The sequence below is a fragment of the Spermophilus citellus genome, assembly GCF_964194105.1.
Source record: "Spermophilus citellus genome assembly, chromosome: 4".
NCBI lineage: Eukaryota > Metazoa > Chordata > Mammalia > Rodentia > Sciuridae > Spermophilus > Spermophilus citellus.
Window position 1 is genome coordinate 26706312 of NC_138185.1, and position 18095 is coordinate 26724406.

At 53.8% G+C, this 18095-nt stretch overlaps 1 protein-coding gene across 5 annotated transcripts; it reads left to right on the plus strand.

Moving 5' to 3' along the window:
* Positions 1-1532: 1532 nt before the first annotated feature.
* Positions 1533-16941, plus strand: RBCK1 (RANBP2-type and C3HC4-type zinc finger containing 1). 5 transcript variants are annotated; one of them, XM_081291546.1, is made up of 13 exons: positions 1533-1663; positions 2267-2355; positions 3293-3437; positions 6690-6783; positions 6883-7081; positions 8283-8401; positions 8474-8647; positions 9481-9641; positions 10582-10693; positions 13306-13485; positions 14100-14326; positions 14434-14611; positions 16366-16941. In XM_081291546.1, exons 2-13 carry the CDS (start codon positions 2334-2336, stop codon positions 16444-16446), a joined length of 1692 nt encoding a protein of 563 aa, XP_081147672.1. In that variant the 5' UTR covers positions 1533-1663; positions 2267-2333; the 3' UTR covers positions 16447-16941. The 5 variants fall into 5 exon arrangements, with proteins under 5 accessions (XP_081147672.1, XP_081147675.1, XP_081147676.1 ...); XM_081291549.1 differs by having other exon boundaries at positions 1535-1663; positions 14100-14198; XM_081291550.1 differs by having other exon boundaries at positions 1536-1663; positions 14100-14198; positions 14468-14611.
* The last annotated feature ends 1154 nt before the right edge of the window (positions 16942-18095 follow it).

Genomic DNA, 18095 nt, shown 5'->3' on the forward strand with positions numbered 1-18095 from the left:
TGCTGAGGAATGTGACAGAGCCTGTCCACCTAAGCCAGGCAGGGCTGCAGGGAAACGCTTCTTGGAAGAGAAAGCCTGTGGGGGTCAGCACAGGGGGCCCTTAACTTTGTGTTCCCACCACCCTCATCTGTCTGTTCCCTATTTATCAGACCGACAGATAATGTCAACAGCCCTGTGGAAGTCAGGAAAGACAATGAATGTACCTTTTCAAGAGTCTGAAAAAAACAGCCACACCCAGCTAAAAACTCATTCAAGAAGGAGGTTTAGGAGTCAGGCATGGTGGTGCTCGCAAGCCTGTAATCTCAGCAATTTAGAAGGCTGCTGCAGGAAGATCGCAAGTTCAAGCCAGCCTCAGCAACTTAGGGAGCCCCTGAAATAACTCAACCAGGCCCTGTCTCAAAACAACAACAAAAAATAAAAAGGGCTGGGGATGTGACTCAGTGATTAAGCACCCCTGGGTTCACTTCCCAGTATCAAAAGAAAAAAAAAGTCTAAATAAAGTTTTTTTAAAAAAATTATTTATTTTATTTTAGTTTTAAGTGGGCACAATATCTTTATTTTACATTTATGTGGTGCTGAGGATCGAACTCTGCCTCAAGCATGCTAGGTGAGCATTCTACCACTGAGCCACAACCCCAGCCCTAAATAAAGTTTTTTTTTTCAAAGAAAAAGTATGAACATTCGTCACCAGAAACCTCTTCCTATGGAAAACTTCTAAAGCAGCAGATTCCAAAAGGCTGAGTTATCTCAGAACCCTGAAGCCAATGAGGCTTGAGTGCAGCGATCCCAAGTGAGGGTGTCAGAGACAAAGGCAGAGGTTGTGGGTGGCAGCTGCCAGGCTGGGGAGGACTTTGGCTCTTTGGGAGTATCTGAGTGGGCTGACTTGGAGCTGACACACATTTTAGCAGGATGTTCTGGTACCTGGGCAGAAGGTGCCTGCAGGTCGGGGAGGGGCTGGCAGAAAAAGAAACAAGGAGCCAGGAGAGGACGCTAATCCGACTCGACTGGGAAAGGACAGAGGACTGAGGCAGGCGCCACGGGATGGGGCATGGAGGAGGCCAGGGGTGAGTTTCTGAATCTACTCTGCAGATGAAGCTCACAGGATCTGCTGATCCGTGGAATGAAAAGTGGGAGAAAATTTTAAAGAGGCAGGAGCCTGGAGTACGTCGGGCTCCCAGACTTTTTTTGTAAGGCGGATGCAAACTTCCTCAATGAACGAATGCAAAAGTAGAGGGTGAAAGCCTAGAGGCAGCCTCCGGTCTGGTTGAGGGTGGGTTCCTGAACCTGCCAGGTTTGGATTCAGATTCCTCTCTGACCTTGACAAGGTCAGAAACAATCTGGAGCCCGCTTAGAGCTCTCCAAAGCTGTCAGCAGTGGTGTCAAACCACCGGGTCTCTCACCACCCGGTCTCTCAAGCCCCGCCCCTCCTGGCCCAGGCCCCGCCCTCACCCCTTCAGGTCCGGCCCCGCCCTCCAGACAGGCTCCGGCCCCGCCCTCCAGAAGGCCCCAGCCCCGCCCTCCAGACAGGCCCCGGCCCCGCCCTCCAGAAGGCCCCGGCCCCGCCCTCCAGACCGGCTCCGGCTCGGCTCAGACCCCAGTCCTTCGATCCAGGTCCCGCCCACGACCCCCAGGCCCCGCCCCCGGCGGCGGCGCGGCGCTTCGGGTGAGCCCGGGTCGGGGGTTTTGTGGTCAGTATGAGGGGGCCGCCTGGATCGCCTGGATCAGGGTGGGCGCTGGGGACGGCCGGGCCCGCGGGGGCGGGGGCGCGGGGACAGCCTCGGCGCCTCCTGCCGCTGGGGCCGGGCGGGGGGTCCCGGTGAGGAGACAATTTTCCGGGCCCCCCCCGCCCCACTTCCGGGGCCACCACTTTCACTTTCTCTTCCGCCGGAGCTGGTCCCCTGCTTCCGAATGACAGGCACCTCCGGGAGCGCTGGGGTAGGGCCGCAGTCCCAGACCGCAGGGGCGCTCCCAGGGGAAGCGGGGCGCCCCTCGGGGACCTGTAGCGCCCCCGCCGTGCGGCGCCGGCGTCCTCTCCCTCCTTTCCCGCCCCGGCCCCGTTTCCTCTTTCGCCCATTGGCTGGGTGCCCCCTGCGCTTTCACCGTCCCGGGTGGGGTTCTGGCCAGTTCCCTGTGCCAGGCCCGGGCCCCGGGTGGTGTGATGCTACCCGGCTGCCGCCCGGGACACCAAAGTATGGAAGGGGTTTGGGCCGGCGCCCAAGGCCACCGGCTGAGGCTGAGTCGCTCCTGGTCGCATGCTCTCTCCCAGGTGGCCTGGAGGAAGCATTTCCACGAAGCCACAGCCCCCCTCTGGGGGATGGGCGCAGCCAAGCCAGATGGACGAGAAGATCAAGAAAGGTGGGCCCTTAGAGAGGGAGAGGAGGGGTCCCAGCCTTGCCTGCCTTCTCTCTGCCCACCTGCCCTTCAGTTTCTTCCCTTGCATTCTGGGCCGCCTCTGTGCTACGATAGGAGGTGGGCGGGCACTACCAGAGGACACTGACATGAGACCTGGGCGGGTGCGGAGACGGACCTCAGTGGGCCTATCAGAATTCCTTGTCTCTTCTTTTGCCCAGGCCACCCAACACTGTAGAACCTGGGCGTTTCACTGCCCCGCTGCAAACCCTTCCTTGCCTCTGTGTTCTTAGAACCAACTCCTGAGCCCTGGGTGACCCCCACCCCCTCTCCCTGCACTCACCCCCTTGCTGACTGTAGTGGAGCCCCACTGGCTTCTGTTCTGATCCTGCTGCGCCTTCCCTTACTCCTCTCCACATGAACACCACCTCCTCCACCCTCCACGTCCCCCTGCTGCTCCTCCTCAGATCTCAGCACCGTCCCTGATTTCCTTACCCTGTTTATTTCTTGCCAACATGGACCACAATCTGATTTCTTTTTTTGTCCTGTTAAATTTGTTTATTTCTCCCTCTCCTCTGGACTGGCAGATCTTTGAGGGGAGGGGCCCTGTTTATTTTACCCATTTCCTGGGACTGAGGGTCACACACAGTAGGAGCTCAGTAAATGCTCATCAAATAAATGAATGGAAGTATGGGAAGTCTTGAGTAGGAAGGAAAAATGGAACCAAATGAGCCTAAGTTGGCAGGAGTAGAGAGTGTCAGAGAAGGGACTTTCTTCCAGAGAAAGGGACTTTAAACTGGGTAGAGAAGGATATGTAGTAGTTTACCAGGAAGATAGGGAGCTGCGTGTGTGCACACGGGGTCACCTTGTCCCTCATCCCCTTCACCCCCCACCTCCCCAAATGTAAACCTGTGCTAACCTGCTTCTATTTTGCTGACAATAGCAGAGGAGATGGCCCTAAGTCTCGCCCGGGCAGTGGCTGGTGGGGATGAACAGGCTGCTATGAAGTGTGCCATCTGGCTGGCAGAGCAACGGGTGCCCGTGAGTGTGAAACTGAAGCCCGAGGTCTCCCTGACACAGGACATCAGGTGAGGCCTGCGTGGTTAGCCAGGAACTTGGGCTTCCTGAACCTTCATGGGCAGCCTATCAAATGTTCTTTTCTTTTCTTTTTTGCACCAGGTATTGAACCTGGGGTGCTTAACCACTGAGCAACATCCCCAGCCCTTTTGTTTTTTATTTTGAGATAAGGTCTTACTGAATGGTTCTAATTTGCCTCAGCCTCTGGATTGCAGGCATGTGCCACTGCACCCTCGAGAATGATTCTTGGCTGGGCACGGTGGCGCTCACCTGTAATCCCAGTGGCTCGGGAGGCGTAGGCAGGAGGATTGTGAGTTCAGAACCAACCTCAGCAACTTAGCAAGGCCCTGAGCAACTCAGCGAGACCCTGAGCAACTCAGTGAGACCCTGTCTTTAAATAAAATATAAAAAGGGCTGGGGACGTGGCTTAGTGGCCGAGTGTCCCTGGATTCAAACACCAGTTTGTCACTGAGATGTGGGGCAGGTTATTTTACCTCTCAGAGATTGCTTTCTCATTTTTTAAAATGAAACAATAACAGTAGTGATAGGCTTATTAGGAGGTATGTTAGGATATCAGGCTTCATATAATAGAAGAAAAATAACAGTGGCATAAAAAAAGCCAGTTCAAATTTGGAGGTTCTGCTGCTCATGGTCCTCAGAGGCACATCTTTCTTCTGTCTCATTATTCATGAAGTTCATCTCATGGTTCAAAATGACTGTTCCAGCTCCAGCCATTACATCAGGAAGAAGGGAAGACTTCTCTTAAGAACGTAGACAAGAAGTTGCACATACTTCTGCTTCATTCCTAATATTGTTCTCACAGCCACACTCAGTCTGCAGGGAGGCTGTGAAATATAGCCGGGTATCCAGCTAGACTGCAGGGTTCTCTTAGCAAGGGAAGCAAGGGAGAATGGATGCTGTCAGTCTTTGCCCCAGAGGTTTTAATCTCTGCTGAAACACCAAAGTGTAATCACTCAATAAATGTTGATGTCTCTGATTCTTTTTTTACAGCTTTTTTATTGCTGCCTAGTAAGGTAATAGTGTGTCAGAGTTGTGCAGTCATCCCCACAGTCGATTTTAGAACATTTTATTATCCTATAAAGAAAACCCATATTCAGCTGGGCATGGTGGCACACACTTGTAATCCTAATGACCCGGGAGGCCAGCCTCAGCAACTTAGTGAAGCTCTAAGCAACTTAGTGAGACCCTGTGTCAAAATAAAAAATAAAAAGGGCTGGGGATGTTGCTCAGTGGTGAAGTATTTCTGGATCCAATTCCCCAGTACCAAAAAAGAAAAAGAAAATTTGTACATTAGTAGTCAGTCCCTCTCCACCTTCTTTCCAGGGCCGTCTATCTCTAGGGATTTGTCTATTCTGGAAATTTTATATATGTGGAATCTTACCACAGGTGGTTTTTTGGTCTGGCATCTTTCACTTAACATGTTTTCTAGATTCATCCATGTTTACCATATGTATCGGAACTTTTTTCTTTTTATTGCTGAACAACAATCCACTGTGTGGACAAATCACTTTGTCTTTATTTTATTTTATTTTATTTTATTTTATTTTATTTTATTTTATTAAAGAGACAGTGATAGAGGGAGAGAGAGAGAGAGAGAATTTTTTTAATATTTATTTTTTAGTTATTGGCGGACACAACATCGTTGTTTGTATGTGGTGCTGAGGATCGAACCTGGGCCGCACGCATGCCAGAGGATCGCGCTACCGCTTGAGCCACATCCCCAGCCCCTCACTTTGTCTTTAGTCTTTAGTCAGTTGATGGCCATTCAGGTTGTTCATACTTCCTGGCTGTTATGAATAATTCTTCTGTGAACGTGTGTGACCAGGTGGACTTGTTTTCATTTCTCTTGGGGTTACCTTCCAGTGGCATTGCTGGGTCACAGGGTAACTCTACATTAACCCTAATGAGGAACCGCCAGGCTGGTTCTCCAAGTGGCTGCACCATTTCACATTCTGGCCAGCAGCGTGTGGTTTGATTATAGCACCCTTGTGAGTTTGAAGTAGTATCCCAGTGTGGCTTTGACTTGTAGTTCCCTAATCATTTGTTACCTAATGATGTGGAGCATCTTGTCATGTGATTGTTGGTCATTTGCGTCTTTTCTTTGGATAGCTGCCTATACAGGTTTTTTGCCAGCTTTTTGTTGTTGTTTTATTGTTTCGTTTTGGTACTGGGGATTGAACCCAGGGGCCCTTTTCTACTGAGCTACAACCCAGTGCTTTTTATTTATTTATTTTTCATTTTGAGGCAGGGTCTCGTTAGGTTGCTTAGGGCCTCGCTAAAGTGCCCAGACTGGCCTCAAACTTGTGATCCTTCTGCCTCAGCCTTCCAAGTGGCTGGGATTACAGGTGTGTGCCACTGCACCTGGCTTCTGATTCGTTCTTGCTATCCTTGCTTTGCAGATGTAATGTGTTCCCAAGTCAGAGAGTGCTCATCAGATTGTTCTGCACTTTACATCATCTCTGTTTCCTTTGGAGTTCAGTTCTGGTTTTTCCTATTAGCTCTTCCTTTTCGTATTTTTAGTCTTCCAAAAGTGTTTGAGGATCCTTGAGAAAGTTGGTATTTGTAATATCAGGCTGAGGTTCAGTGAAAGAGAGCTTGCCCAGCATGTGGGAGGCCCTGGGTTCTGTCCCCACTATTGCAGACAACAACAAAACCACTGGAATAGGGGCTGGAGTTTGGCTCAGCAGTAGAGCGCTCGCCCAGCACATCTGAGATGCTAGGTCCATCCTCAGCACCACATAAAAATAAATAAACAAAGGTATTATGTCCAACAACAGGGGGAAAAAAAAGCACTGAAATAATGGTGTTTGGCCTTAAATCCTGCCTCTGGCAGTCATTCCTTGTACTTTGGCATAGTTACTGTAACATGTTTATCTGTGGAAAAGAGACAACAGTACCACCTGTGAGCTCCTTGAGAGGATTAAGAGTCAGTTCGAACTGGGCCTCTGCTCATGGTAAATGACCACTGTTGGAGGTTTGGCTGAAAGGCCTGGAGAAGGGATGGAAGAGGCTGGAGAAGTGGGGAGGGCAGTCCCCGTGCTGCCAGTGTGGCTCAGGCTAAGTGCTGCCTGGGGCTGGTGGAGGGACTTCGGCTGTGGCCCTAATAGAGGAGGAAGCAGAGGGACCCGGGAATCCAGGGGAGTCTCCTCAAGACGGGAATCTTGTGAGTGGACATGGGAGCAAATGTGTACACGTCCTAGCTGGTGGCCATGGCGGACCTGTGGCCCCCCTCTCCCCTCCAGGCTGTGTGTGAGCGTGGAGGATGCCCAGATGCACACCGTCACCATCTGGCTCACTGTGCGCCCTGATATGACCGTGGCTTCCCTCAAGGACATGGTGAGTGAGGGGCTGGTGGGAGCCGCTGCAGGGCCTGTTTCTCGCGCCTCTCCTCATCTCTCCCCTCCTCCCTCCCTCCCCTCTCTTGGCCCCTGCTAGGTATTTCTGGACTATGGCTTCCCACCCACACTGCAGCAGTGGGTAATTGGGCAGCGGTTGGCACGGGACCAGGAGACTCTACACTCCCATGGCGTGCGGCGGAATGGGGACAGTGCCTACCTCTATCTGCTGACAGCCTGCAACACCTCGCTTAACCCTCGGGAGCTGCAGCGGGAGCGGCAGCTGCGGATGCTGGAAGGTGAGGCCCTGGCCCAGGCAGTGGGGCCCGCACAGGGCCAGGCTCACCTGAGGCCGTAGCGAGCAGGGCACAGTGCCTGCCTGGACAGGGGGTCAGGGACTCCCAGGAGGACAGAGACGTGGGCAGAGAGCGCTACAGGGAACCTTCTTTAGAACATCTGGTGTGGGGCGGGGTGGAGTTCCGCCTTGGCCCTGGCATTTACCAGAGCTGTGTGACCTCAGGCAGGTTTGTTCCTGTCTCTGAATCTTCAGTTTCTATAATCTGTAAACGGGGTATGGTGATAATTATAACTAGTATTTATTCTAAATTTCTTATTTTTGCAGTATTTCATAACTACAGAAAAGTTATAGAATTGCACAAAGAATTACATAAGTTCCAAAGTACTTTTTTTATTTTTTGGTACCAGGGATTGAACCAGGAGCACTTTACCACTGAGCCACATCTCCAGCCCTTTTTGAGACAGGGTCTTCCTAAGTTGCTAAATTGCTAAGGCTGGTCTTGAACTTGCAGTCCTCCTGTCTCAGCCACCCGGCTCTCTGGGATTACAGATGTGCGCCACAGCACTTGGTTTTCCCAAATATGAACACTTTACCATATTTGCTTTGCTTTAATCATTCTCTTCTAAATATAAAATGGTTTTAATTTCTGAACCATTTGAGAATAAGGGTCAGACATGATATCCCCTTCCCCAAATACTTCAGTGTCATTTCTGTAAATAAAAAGGTCATTTTCTTGTGTTACCACGTGCAGCTCTCCAATTCAGAAATCAGCATGGATGCAGTACAGTCAGCCCCTCTCAGGTTTCACCAGTAGCCCCACAGATATCCTTCATGGCAAAAGAAGGAGTCCCATCCCAACACTCCTCCTGGGGCTCTCCCTGGTTCCTGACTCCCCTGAGCTGACTGGAGAAGTCTGGCGCCATTCCTTCTTTTTCTTTGGTTTCTTCACAAATGGATCCCTGGGTGTTCTTTCAGGCCTCCTCAGAGGGGACCCTGCAGCTCTTTGGGTGCATCAGGAGGCCTGAGTCTGGAGCATGGTGGGTGGGGTAGGGATCTGATCCCTGGGGGAGCCAGAATGCCCACCTGGCAGGACAAGGCTGGAGACAGGTCCAGGGAGGAGAGAGGCTGAAGGTGGGGTGCCTGGCTGGCTCAGGGTGTGGACAGTGGATAGCAAGGATCCGGCTGGCCTTCCTCCTCTGCAGATCTGGGATTCAAGGATCTCACGCTGCAGCCAAGGGGTCCCCTGGAGCCAGACCCTTCCAAGCCCGGGGCCCCCCAGGAGCCTGGCCAGCAGCCAGATGCAGTGCCCGAGCCCCCACCGGTAAGCGGCAGTCCTGTGCGCCCTGCCTGCCCCTCCCGGTCTGCCACTCTGCTCATGGCTCTCTGCCCCCAGGTGGGCTGGCAGTGCCCTGGCTGCACCTTCATCAACAAGCCCACTCGACCTGGCTGCGAGATGTGCTGCCAGGCGCGGCCAGAGACCTACCAGGTTCCCACCTCTTACCAGCCGGACGCGGAGGAGCGAGCGCGCCTGGCCAGCGAGGAGGAGGCGCTGCGCCAGTACCAGCAGGTGGGCGTGCCGGTCCCGGGACAGACTCCTGCCGACTGGACGCGGGAGGCCTAGGCCAGGAAGGGAGCCCCCTGCCGCTCCTCCCTCGTTACTGCCCTGCCCTCCTGACCTCACCGCTAGCTGTGGCCCTTCACTTGACTGTGCGCTGCCTGTCTCTGAGGTCACCCTGTGGCCGGGACTCTGCTTCCTGCTGTGGAGCACATCCAGTTTCTTCATGTGCTCCGTCCTGTGTGGGCTGTGTCTCCGTCTGCACTTTAACAACCCCCCATGTTCGCAAGTGTCCCAGCTGTGACCTCAACATCTGTGCTGTGACCTTGAGGAGGCCTGAGCAGGGACCTCACCCCTCTCCACCTGTACCCTCACTCCTCCCAACCTTGTCCCCTCCTGGCCCCAACTCCCCTGGCCTCTGGCCCCTCCTACCCCGTCCCTGGCCCCTCACTCTCCCTGGGGGAATGACTGCCCTCCAGGAGCCCCCTGTGGTGACAGCACCGATTACTTGCCCCGGGTTCCCCTCTCCCTACCCGCACAGCCCCTGCCCCACCCTGGCCATCACCCCACTGGGGTCCCATCTGTAGCCTTGCTTGGCTCCCGGCTTTGCCCCGCCTTCCTAACTGACCAGACCCCACCTGTGCCCTCTGCGCCTCCGCCCCGCCCTGCTGCCTGGCAGGACCTCAGCCCCCTCAGGCCCCGGCCACGTCCTTTCCACCGCTGTTTCACCTGCTTCCCAGCCTGGCCACGCTCGCCCGCCCCGCCCTTCTCCCTCACCCTGCCCCACCCTGGTCTCACCACCCCTAAGACCCTGACCCGTCCCGTGGCCCCGCTCGTGTGCCCAGCGGAAGCAGCAGCAGCAGGAGGGGAACTACCTGCAGCACGTGCAGCTGGAGCAGCGGAGCCTGGTGCTGAACACGGAGCCCGCCGAGTGCCCCGTGTGCTACTCGGCGCTGGCGCCCGGCGAGGCGGTGGTGCTGCGCGAGTGCCTGCACACCTTCTGCAGGTGCGCCCCGCCCCCACCCAGCAGCGCACGTCCCTCGCAGGGCCAGTGGGTGGGCCTTTATGCTTTCATTTTCTTGGACGCCCGCAGAACCTTCCAGGTAGGCCCTGTCTCCCCAAGGGCAGAGAGCAATGGGAGGTACAGAGAGGCCAAATGACCTCCCCAAGGCCACACAGCTCATGTAAGAAGCCCAGACATGAACTCAGGCATTCTGACTGCAGACTTTCTGCCCTTATTTTAACCCCAACTACCCAGGCCCAGGGGAGGGGAATGGGCCTTTTCCCCCCCTCCCCCTCACCTTGTATCAACTCTGGCCTCTACTGGCGGGCGCTACCCCCCACCACACCCCAATCGTGGCCCTTCCACCCCTGGGCTGGGAAAACGTGTTCCTTTGCCACGGTGGGTGGTCATTGCTACAGCTGTACTGAGTGCCAGGTCCCCTCTTCCTCCTGGAGGTGACATTCGGGAGGAGGCCTATGTTAATGGATAATTGCTGGCTGAGCAGTGGGTCATAAGCCCTGCTTGGGGACGGTCAGGACGCCTCTAAGGAGAGTCCCTGGAGCAGAAGATTGGGCCCAGGCTTGGACCTCACTTGTCTCAGGAGACCTGTGTGTCCAGAGGAGAGGGACAGAGGGGTTGGGCTTCCCCGGCTCAGCGAGCACATGGGGGTTTGCGTGGGTGCTGGGGTGGAAGGGGTGGGGAGCTCCTGGGCACTGACACTGCTGCGGTGCTGAGAGTGGACTTAGGGGCCAGGTGGGGGCAGGGAGGAGGCTGTGTCACCAGGTGGAGTGATGGGGGCCTGGGTCAGAGCAGCGGGGCGGCTGGATGGAAGGAAGTCGGGTGTTGAGGAGAAGCCCTGCTAGGGCTCTGGGGTCAGGCTGCGCCATGGGAGGGTAGAGTCCCTGAGGGCAGTTGTAGGACCTAACCCTGTCCTCCCCCCCAGGGAGTGCCTGCAGGGCACCATCCGCAACTGCCAGGAGGCCGAGGTCTCCTGCCCCTTCATCGACAACACCTACTCCTGCCCGGGCAAGCTGCTGGAGAGGGAGATCCGGGCGGTAAGGCTGGGGGCAGGAAGGCCCCAGAGTCCTTGGAGCTGGCCTAAGCTGGCTGACGTCTCAGTAGACATTTTTCAAGAGCCTCCCCCATGTTGGGCGCTGGGGTCCAACCAGGACAGGATTTGGGGGAAGTAGCTGAAACTTACTGACAGTTGTAACTTTTCCTTCATGAAGGGAAGAGAGCGAGCTGTTGGGGTGGGGAGCTCTGGGCCCCGAGGCTGGGTGTATGACCTGAGTTCCTTCCTTCCTTCCTTCCTTCCTTCCTTCCTTTCTTTCTTTGAAGAGAGAGAGAGAGAATTTTTAATATTTATTTTTTAGTTCTCGGCGGACACAACATCTTTGTTGGTATGTGGTGCTGAGGATCGAACCCAGGTCGCACGCATGCCAGGCGAGTGCACTACCGCCTGAGCCACATCCCCAGCCCCTGAGTTCCTTTCAAGAATTGTGGAGATTGTGGTGGAGGGTGTGCATGAACAAGTTAGAGTAGACTTGACACATGGCAAGCCCTTTTATCAGCTGGTTTTTGCTGTGTAACAAGTCACCCCAGATTTAATGGCTCCCAACAATTTAAGTGATCAGTTGCAAGTTAGTGATTCCAGTTAGGCTGAGCAGGGGTGCTTCTTGTCTGCGCTGGGCCAGGCTGCTCTTTTCTGGGCTTGACAGGTGGGCCACTAAGGTGGACTGGTTCATGTGGCCCCTCTCCACCTGCAGGCTGACAGGGCTCACTTGGTGGTGGTTCCAGGGTTCCAGGAGCAGCTGTGGGGAGCCTGGGTGTGGGAGTGCTTGCGAGTCTCTGCTCTCTTCTGCCTGCTGTCCCTGTGGGAGGGGACATGAGCAACAGCCTAGCACAGTGCTGTGGGGGCTCCTGTGTGCATGCTGCTGCTCCTGTGGTTCAGGTTATTAAGGGGTCAGTTTCCCCTCTGGCTACTGATGACTTGAACAAATCCTTCCCTCCTCTGGGCCTCCATTTCCCCATCACAGTGTAAACTGTTGGGCTTGATTCACCAACTTCAAATTGCAAGAAAATGGCCTTCCCAGAATCGAGTGTCTGGGGTTCGCAGGCCAAAACATGGAGGCAGGGCCAGAGGTGCCAAGGGCCAGATGGGAGATGCTTCCCAGACATGCACCTAGGACCCCCGTTTCTTCCCATCCCAGGACATCCTCCAACTGCATTTTGTCCCGTTTCCTCCAGTATTTCTGGCAGACATGTTTTTTTTTTTTAAATCAACTTTATTAAATTACACTTAGTACACAATAAAATGTACCCATTGTAACTGTGAAGCTGGATGAGTTCTTTTCTTCTCTTCTTTTTCAGGGCTGGTTATCAAACCCAGGGCCCTCCCCAGGCTAGGCAAGCTTTCTACCCTAACCCAGAGCCCTCACCACCACCCAGTCGAGATAACAGAGCAGAGGCCTGATTCTTACCTATTGTAACTGGCAAAGACGCACCAACTTATTATTTTGCTAAAGAATCTTACATATAATACAAAAATGTTATATAATATAATAATCATTTCCTCTGTGTGTATGACATTGATTTGTATGTGGGGGACTGAACTTAGAGCCTCATACATGCTTAGCAAGTGCTCTGCTAAATTGTATCCCCAGCCCAAACTGGGATTTTTGGGTTTTTTTTTTGCGGGGGACTATCAGGAATTAATCCAGGAGGGCTTAACCACTGAGCTACATCTCCAGCCCTTTTTATTTTTATTTTTATTTATTTATTTATTTTTTTTTAAAGAGAGAGTGTGAGAGAGAGAGAGAGAGAGAGAATTTCTTTTTTAATCTTTATTTTTCAGTTTTCGGCGGGCACAACATCTTTGTTTGTATGTGGTGCTGAGGATCGAACCTGGGCCGCACGCATGCCAGGCGAGCGCGCTACCACTTGAGCCACATCCCCAGCCCCCCTTTTTATTTTTTAATTTCAGACAGGAGTCTACTAAGTTGCTTAGGGCCTCACTGAATTGCTGAGACTGACCTCAGACTTGTGATCCTCCTACCTCAGCCTCCCAAGTTGCTGGGATTACAGGTGTGCACCACCATGCCTGGCCCAAATTGATTTTTTTGAGTATGATGTACCAGGATACTAATTTAACTATGTTGCCCTTATCATTGCTTCTTATTATTTTTTCCCCATGGTACTAGGCCTCCTGCATGCTAGACATGTACTCCACCATCTAATTACATCCCTAGCCCTTTTAATTTATTTTCATTTTTGGTTTATTTATTTATTTATTTACTTTGATGCCAGGGATTGAAACCAGGGATTCTTAACCACTGAGCCACATCCCCAACCTGTATTTTTTATTTTGAGGCAGGGTATTCTTTTTACTTATTTATTCATTTATTTTGAGATATTATCTTTCTGAGTTGCTGAGGCTGGCCTCAAACTTGCTATCCTGCGTCAGTCTGCTGAGTGGCTGAGATCGCAGGCCTGCACCCCAGCGCCCGGCTTGCATGGAGCCTTTAAACACTAGAAGGGTTATAGGAGAAAAGTACTCGGGACTGGGTTGACTATATGGGCTGGGGCTTCCTGGAGGATATTTGGTGGCACAGAGGGCCATCTGTCGGGTATTCTGAACCCCAAACACAAGGACATGGTATGTTGGCAGCTCCTGAGCCCCGAGGATTACCAGCGGTTTCTGGACCTGAGCGTCTCTATTGCCGAGAACCGCAGCGCCTTCAGCTACCACTGCAAGACCCCAGACTGCAAGGGCTGGTGCTTCTTTGAGGATGATGTAAATGAGTTCACCTGCCCCGTGTGTTTCCACGTCAACTGCCTGCTCTGCAAGGTGCGTGGTCCCACCCTGCCTCCTCCCCTGGTCCTGGGGAGGCTCACCGCATCAGAGATCAGCGCCTGTTCCCATGGGGAGGGAGTGGTGATGTTGGTCTGGGAGTTGTGATGAGGAGCTGCATGTCACTGCCCTGACCCGGGAGGCCAATCCCAGCACTGGCCCCAGCACAACCTAGTACTGATCCTGATCCTGGACCACGTGCTGGTCCTGGGCTGAGTTCAACTTTGGCCCTAGTCACAGACTGAATCCTGGTCCCGTATGGAGCCCTGACCCTTGCGAGCCCCAAACTTGGCCCCAAACTCAGCTCAGGCTCTACACCGCACACTTAACTGGTCCCATGCTAAGCCAGACACTGAGACCCACCCAACCCTGACCCATCCTTTCCCAGGCACATCCCAAGGCCTTCAAAAGTTGCCCATTAAAGTGATGAGCAGGCAGACAGGCAGAGCCTGGGCCCAGACTCAGGCTTGGCAAACTGGGTCTCCAAGCAATGGACCTCTGGTGGGGTCAGAACCAAGCAGAGACCGAGGGACCTTCTCTGGTTGTGCCGAAGTAGTGCTTCCAGTCTGAAGCCCCGGGAACTCTGTCTCCTGGCCCCCCCACCCCCGCAGGCCATCCACGAGCGCATGAACTGCAGGGAGTATCAGGACGACTTGGCCTTGCGCGCTCAGAATGACGTGGCAGCCCGGCAGACCACGGAGATGCTGAGGGTGAGCCAGGGTCTGGCTGATTTCTGCTCCGGGGGCTTCTCAGAGCTGAGTTCACAGATCCCTGGAGGCGCAGAGCTCCCTTCTGTCAACTCCCATCCCGGGATGGGCCTTAGGCCCAGAGTCAGGTGGTGAGCAGCAGGAGCAGGGTCTGGGTGGAGGCAGGGGACCTCTGTGACAAAGGAGGCCAGAGAAGTTCTGGGAGGGCGCTGGAAGCATCCAAGGGTGGGCGGGGCAGGCGGCAGGCCCCGCCCACTCACCCTCTGCTCCAGGTGCTGCTGCAGCAGGGCGAGGCCATGCACTGCCCGCAGTGCCATATTGTGGTGCAGAAGAAGGATGGGTGCGACTGGATCCGCTGCACCGTCTGCCACACCGAGATCTGCTGGGTCACCAAGGGCCCGCGGTGGGGCCCTGGGGTGAGTTGTCCAAGGAGCAGAAGGCTTGGGGGTGGGGTGGGGAGAGTGGGGCTTGCCTGGGAGAGGGGCTTGGAAAAAACGATAGCCTGGGGACTGTGCCAAGCCCCACATGCTAGACAAGTGCTCTGCCACCGAGCCCCAGTCCGGCCCAGGAGAAGGTTTTTTAACATCTTTTTTTTTTTTTTTTTTTTTTTTAACTGAACACAGGCAGGTGTGCGCTACCATTGAGCACATACCCAGCCCATTTTTATTTTTTTGGTACCCGGTTTTGAACCTTGGGGCTCTTTACCACGAAGCTACATCTGTAGCCCTTATTATTTGTTTAGAGAGGGTCTCACTAAGTTGCTGAGGCTGACCTCGAACTTATGATTCTCCCACCTCAGCCTCCTGCATTGCTGGGATTACAGGCATGTGCGACTGCACCTTGCTTTTTACACTTTAAAAAAAATTTTTAAAAATTTTGTTCTAATTAGTTACACATGACAGTAGCTTTTTACATTTTTATTTTTTAATCATTTATTTTTATTTATTTATTTAAAAAAATTTTTTTAGTTGTAGATGTACACAATATCTTTATTATTCTTTTTTATTTGTTTATTTTTATGTGGTGCTGGGGACCGAATCCAGGGCCTCACGCTTTCGAGGCAAGCACTCTACCACTGAGCTACAACCCCAGCCCATTTATTTTTATTTTAAAAATATTTATTTATTGGTACTGGGGATTAAACCCAGGGGTGCTTAACCACTGAGCTACATCTTCAGCCCTTTTTATTTTTTATTGTGAGACAGGGTCTCACTGAGTTCTAAAACTCTCATTAAATTGCTGAGTCTGGCCTTGAACTTGGGATCCTCCTGCCTCAGCCTCCTGAATCACTAGAGTTATAGGCGTGTGCCACTGAGCCCAACTACATCTTTAAATGGTGTAAACAGTATTGAAAGCGGGCAGTATTTCATGACAGGTGAAAAAGATATGAAATCTAGGCTGGGGGTGTACCTCAGTGGTAGGTGCTTGCCTAGTATATGTGAGGCCTTGGGTTCAGCCCTGATCACTCTGCAGAAAACAGAAAATTAGGTGAAATCCAGATTTCAGTGTCCTCAGTACAGTTCTGCCCGAGGCCAGCCACACTCTTGTCCTGGCCTCCGGTCTCTGGCTGCTTTGGTGCCCCAGGGGCTAACTATATGGCTGCCAGTGCCCAACATCGGGCCTTTACACGAACCTTCTTCCTCCCTGTTGCAGAGGACAGTGGGAAAGTGCAGTCAGGAGTCGGGCGGCTCCTCCGTGGCCCCCCACACTGGGCACTTCTCTGAGGCTCAGCTTCCTCCCCTGGGACAACCGTGGAGCCTCAGGCTTGTCAGAATCAAATGACAAAGGCATTTGCTAGGTAGAGCTTCCCCTGGGAGCTCTTTGCTGAAGTCAGCTGTCCTCACTGGGGGTGTTCCTGGAGTTGGGGCTCCTGTGGCACACAGGAGACACAGACGAAATGGAGGTGTCTGCCTGCTCTCGCACCAGCGCTGTCCACCTGGATGTGCTGTACTGTCCGAGCCTTTCCCACCCTGGGTCTGCGGCAGACGGACCCGACTCTTGTAATAGGGGAGCTGCATGACCGCCTCTACCAGGTGGCCTAGCCAGGAGGGCCGCTCAGGAGGACCTGCGGGGACGAGGGCCCGAGTGGCAGGTGTGCTCAGGTGGGTTTGAGGGAGCAGCACAGGCAGGCTGTCCTCCCTGTTCAAGGACGCTTCCCTCTGTCCTCTAGGGCCCCGGAGACACCAGCGGGGGCTGCCGCTGCCGTGTGAATGGGATTCCTTGCCACCCAAGCTGTCAGAACTGCCACTGAACCCAAGATGGCGGGGCTCCAGCTGACCCAGCCCCACATCCGGAGGCAGTTGTGGGCAGGGCTGGGCTCAGAACTTGGCTCTGATTTCTGGGCTGAAAGACCGTTTTGTGCTTTGGCCAAGGTAGAGGCCCTGTGGGGATGGCCTGTTTGCGACAGGTGGTGTAGAGGCCCACCTGAGCCCGCTGTTGGGTCACCGGTGCCCAGTGCCTTTATCCTCTTCCTGCGGGCTTGCGGTCCATCCCTCGCCTCGTCCCTGCAGCCCAGACTCTGAAAGGGGCTCTGTGAGCCACTGGCACCCCCACTCCTCGCCTGCAGGTCACCAGCTAGCCATAGCTTGCCCCTCCACGTTGGCTTTCTGGGGTGAATTTGCTCCCCCTTTGCTGTTGGAGGCTCGGAGCTGCTGAGACCGGGCCAGCTGAGAGCACGCCCTCGGGTCTGACCGCCACCATCTCCCTCTGTTGCCTGCATGAGCAGATTAAAATGCTTTTCCAGGAAGGGTGCGTGTCCTGTCCTTGAGAGGGAGTGTCATGGGCCAGGGTCCCTGAGGCCTCTGGGAATGACATCAAGAAGGTAATCTGGGGCTGGGGATGTGGCTCAAGCGGTAGCGCGCTCGACTGGCATGCGTGCGGTCCGGGTTCGATCCTCAAGCACCACATACCAACAAAGATGTTGTGTCCGCCGAGAACTAAGAAATAAATATTAAAAATTCTCTCTCTCTCTCCTCTCTCTCCTCTCTCACTCTCTCTTTAAAAAAAAAAAAAAAAAAAAAAAAAAAAAAAAGAAGGTAATCTGTCAGCCCTTTTCAGTGGTAAGAGGAGGCTGTGACTCAGTGCTGGGACCCTGTACCAGAGCTGGCATCTCTGTGCCCAAGGACACAGTGGGCCATGGGGGACCTTTGGGGGAGGGAGGCTGAGGCCAGCTGGGGAGTCTTGCTGGTCCCCCTTGACCTCTCAGTGGGGAGCCAGCGGTGGGGAGCAGAGATTTCAGAACAGATAAGACTGCTGTGCTGGAGGGGTGAGGTTGTCCATCCTAAATTTATTTTTTGGTACTGAGGATTCTAGCCCAGGGGCAGTTTGCCATTGAACTTCATCTCTAGCTGCTGAGGCTGACCCTGAACTTGTGATCCTCCTGCCTCAATTTCTTGAGTGGCTGGAGTGATGGGCGTGTGCCATTGTGCTCAGCTTGTCCGTCCTAATTTTAATGTCTCAGGCAAGATGGCAAAGTATTGACCTAGTGATATTCATTAGTACCCACTCTGCTGGTCATATTAATAAAGCAGGGTCCGGGGACGTCCACTTTGTGCATTCTCCTCCAAGCTGTGACCCATCCCCTATTGAGAGCTGGTTATTAATGCCCAAAGCAGAGTCTCTGCCACAAATGTGATCACGAGGGCAGGCAGGGGGTGCCTCTGCTGCTCCGGGCCTGACTCCAGGCTTAGATGCTGGGCCTGAGGATGTTGGGGGAAGGGTTTGTTCCAACCCTTGAATGGGCACTGCCACCCTGTCTGGATGCCCAGAGCAAAAGGTGACCCCAGGCAGTGAGCAGACACCAGAGAACATGGGTGGGTAAGTGCCCTTGGCTTGCTGGTGTGGGTTCAGGTCACTGACTGGCTGGCGGTGGCTGGCAGCCTCCCCAGCCCTGGGGGAGGA